The sequence below is a fragment of the Brassica napus genome, chromosome C7 (genome assembly GCF_020379485.1).
Source record: "Brassica napus cultivar Da-Ae chromosome C7, Da-Ae, whole genome shotgun sequence".
NCBI lineage: Eukaryota > Viridiplantae > Streptophyta > Magnoliopsida > Brassicales > Brassicaceae > Brassica > Brassica napus.
The window spans coordinates 6,843,056-6,846,655 of NC_063450.1; the positions used below are offsets into that span (position 1 = coordinate 6,843,056).

The 3,600-nt window shown below is 31.9% G+C and overlaps 1 protein-coding gene across 2 annotated transcripts; it reads right to left on the minus strand.

Annotated features, from left to right (window-relative positions):
- Positions 1-327: 327 nt before the first annotated feature.
- Positions 328-2,483, minus strand: LOC106427996 (rac-like GTP-binding protein ARAC1). 2 transcript variants are annotated; one of them, XM_048763559.1, is made up of 8 exons: positions 2,379-2,483; positions 2,042-2,289; positions 1,806-1,893; positions 1,607-1,716; positions 1,473-1,536; positions 914-978; positions 772-837; positions 328-656 (listed from the first exon to the last, which is right to left on the minus strand). In XM_048763559.1, the coding sequence occupies exons 2-8, from the start codon at positions 2,138-2,140 to the stop codon at positions 555-557; spliced, it is 594 nt and encodes a 197-aa protein (XP_048619516.1). In that variant the 5' UTR covers positions 2,141-2,289; positions 2,379-2,483; the 3' UTR covers positions 328-554. The 2 variants fall into 2 exon arrangements, with proteins under 2 accessions (XP_048619516.1, XP_048619517.1); XM_048763560.1 differs by having other exon boundaries at positions 328-524; positions 555-656; positions 2,042-2,445.
- Between the last annotated feature and the right edge of the window lie 1,117 nt (positions 2,484-3,600).

Consider the following 3,600-nt stretch of genomic DNA (forward strand, 5'->3'; position numbering starts at 1 on the left):
TAAGAGCGAAACTACATCTTTTCCTAATAATAATATGGAAACATTCCTAAGCTCGATATGTTTTCCTTTTTCCTTAACCCATCAAACTTCACTTTAATGAGTTAACTTGCTCCTCAAGTTAATTGGAATTATCCAACATAGATTTGGATTCGATTGTTTTTTTCTATGTCAAATTTTGGTTTACATTTGAAATTTATGTATCTTGATAATTGACACTGACATAATTAAGAACAGTATCTTTGTATATGATGAATATACAAGTTCTTGTTTGAAACGGCAACGTTTAAGTGTCAGCTTTTGTTCCTAAACTATGTGGAAGTAAGAAAATAATTGAGAGAAAGAGAAGAGCATTAGTAGTGCAATATTTGGCTCTCAGCTAAAGCTGGAAACAATTTATCAGCAAAAACACAAGAAATCATATCTTTTCAAAGATAAAGAGAACTTTATCACAACCAAATTTAAACCAACTTTAACCCCCAATGTGTTTCTTCTTCTTAAAAATTCACTAGAGAATGGCAGAGAGAGAGAGAGAGAGAGAGAGAGAGAGAGAGAGATTACAAAATGGAGCAGGCCTTTTGTACTTTGCCCTTCTTTTTCTTCTGCTTTGGAGGTTGAAGTACCACTCTAATCGCTGCATCAAACACCCCCTTCACGTTCTGCATTTCATTAACATACAAAAGAACAGTCTCGAGCTTAAGTAAAATACCAAACTCATATTCAATCTAATAGTATTCATCAAAAGGGAAAGTTTTTTTTCTTTTTGTTTCTTGCCTCCTGTGATTTTGAACTGCACTCGATGTACGAAGGAGCTCCAATTAGCTTCATCAGTTCCTCTCCCTTTGATTGTCCAAAGTGAGGGATGGTTAAGATGGGTTCCTTTAAATTAAAATAGATTTGAAGAGTATGTGTATACCTGAGCAGTGGTAATAGGTACAGCACCAGGGTGGTCAACGAAGAACTGTTTGTCATCCCTAAGATCTGCCACATTTGATGAACACACAAAACCATAAGCACAAGATGAAAAGCCAATTAATCAAAAGGGGGCTTAAATAGTAAGAAACAGAATCTGCTACATGGACTGTGCCAATCCTGTATACCCCTTTTCTAAAGGTTAAAAATTGCAATATCTAGAAATTGAACGGCTGCTTACATGCATATGATTGTTTCTTACAGTGGAGGTGGCAGGTTAACTATCAAGACAAAGTGTGAGATCATACAAGAAACCATTTGACCAATAACAAAGCCCAAACTTCCGAAAAAAGAAACATAAGGGACGAGCTTCTAAACCTAATAACTACCAAACCAATATAGACATGAAAAAAATAAAATAAAAAAAGACTCGATGAATGCAAGAGAATGCCCACTAGTGTCACAAATATCCAGAGAAGCTTGAGAGCTTATGTTCAAAAAAGGAATATGCAGCCCACATATGCATCAAGAAGACAAATGCAAAGAAGGGAAGGGAAAAAAACCTAGTTTGGTACCAACAAGAACAATTGGGACACCAGGGGCATAGTGAGTCAGCTCAGGGATCCACTGCAAACAGAACCGATGAAGACTTTCAATTCAAGAAACTTTGTAAAGCAAAAAGTAGTTAGCGACGCACCTTCTTGGAGACATTCTCATAACTAGCCTTACTGATGAGGGAAAAGGCTAAGATGAAAACATCAGCACCGCGGTAACTCAAGGGTCTTAACCTGTTATAATCCTCCTGCCCTGTTTCACAGACAAAAACAAAGTTCAGAAAGAAAAAAAGGGCTATAGCTTGCTGCTACTAAGATAGACCAAGCTTGAGAGAGGAGTACCAGCGGTATCCCACAAGCCAAGGTTGACAGTGGCTCCGTTAACAACCACATTAGCGCTAAAGTTATCGAAAACAGTGGGAACGTAGTCCTGTTCCATCAGAAAAAAAAAAAAAAAAAATCACAAGACTGAGTAAAGATCCATTCATATATAATAACTTTGTGCTCAGTGAATATCAAACAAAGCAAATTTAAATAGAGAAGACAATGTTACTCAAAGCTATGAGATAAGATAATACCGTAGGGAAAGTGTTGCTGGTGTACGAAATGAGGAGACATGTTTTACCCACAGCTCCGTCACCAACGGTCACACACTTTATGAACCTCGATGCGCTCATTTTTTCCTCCGAGTATCAAAAACCTCAGATCTACTACTACTACTACACCTGTGGAAACAATCTTCTACACAAACCAAATTTTTCCCTTTCAATCCGCCATCCTCCTCAACCAAGTAAAACCCTAAGATTGTTGTTTACAATTGGAAACCCTAAGCGAAAATCGGAAAAAAATGTGAGAACAAGTGTGATCAAATGAAAGGTGAAAGATGATGAATAGTATTGAGAGCCAAGTGATTGCCGGAATTTTATGCCATTGAATCGTTCACCATCCATCAACTCCCCGATTCTTTTGCATTTTTTTTTTCATGCCAAGTAATTTTATAATCCTTCACTTTGCAATGTTAAATTACTGTTTTTCTAATATTTTTCAGTGTCATTTGTAAATAGTATTCCACTGGGTGATTATCCGTGCACATGCACCAGATGAAATGTATATACTAATAACTGTTGAATATTAACTTTGGTCATTCAACCATTGTTATATCATGTCATAAGCCTTATATATTAATCTGAATATCTATTAAATGTGATTTTACTCGTATTGTTTTATGATCATTTGTATTTTATATAAAATTGATTACAAAATTTTTAATGTGAAACTTTTAGCACATTTCATAATTTATAATATTTTTAAAAATTCAAATATAACATATACGAAGAATAAATTCTTATTATATGGTTAGTATGATTTTTTAATTTATTTTAATAATATAACATAAAAAGAGTATATGTAAATTTTGATCATATCTTTATTATTAAAATCATTAATTGTCAAATACATATTGTATTCAGTTTTGGTAAATTTGTACCTTTTATTTAAGGAAAGAAAGAAAAACGTTAATTGTAGATTGTTAATTAATTTTATGGTTAATTTAATAAAAAAATATATAATATATATTTATTTAGTGGACTAACATATTTTTCTAGAAACTTTAATAAACATTTTAGCGATGACACGTGTCATAGTTAGAATGTTCTAATGCTTCTTTTTTTAATATATATAAGAAATAAAATTCGACCACAGTTCTATAAGTCCTTGAATTAGAGCTGTGTTGCGGGTTAAACTCACTCCGCTTAAACCCGCGGGTGATCCGCTAGACCCGTGGAATATTAATAATAATAAAAAATTATTAATTCAAAATATTTTTATTAAAAATAATAATAATATTTAATATTTTAAATTTTTTTATTAAAAATAAGGGTAATTCTTCTAAATAGACAATTTTAAAGTTTTGATCACAAAAATAGACCACAAGGAAAAAAAAGAAAAAAATGTTTCATTTAATAGGTAAAAAGAACCTAATACCCTAGATATATATAAGAAAAAAATAATAATAAAAAAAATATTTTTTTATAGTTTTAGATTATATGTTTTCAAATTCGAACTTTTTTATAAATTTTTTTTATAATTTTTTTCGAAATTATTTTTTTATTTTTTTTTCGAATTTTCTTTTTGTAAT

What these genes read in the sequence shown, in the direction of transcription:
- LOC106427996 (XM_048763559.1), bottom strand. Translation starts at nt 2,140, where the DNA reads ATGAGCGCATCGAGGTTCATAAAGTGTGTGACCGTTGGTGACGGAGCT. An exon ending in CCAGCAACACTTTCCCTACG is followed by an intron (nt 1,894 to 2,041) that starts GTATTATCTTAT and finishes CTGATGGAACAG; the next exon opens with GACTACGTTCCCACTGTTTT. An exon ending in ATGAGAATGTCTCCAAGAAG is followed by an intron (nt 1,537 to 1,606) that starts GTGCGTCGCTAA and finishes TTCTGTTTGCAG; the next exon opens with TGGATCCCTGAGCTGACTCA.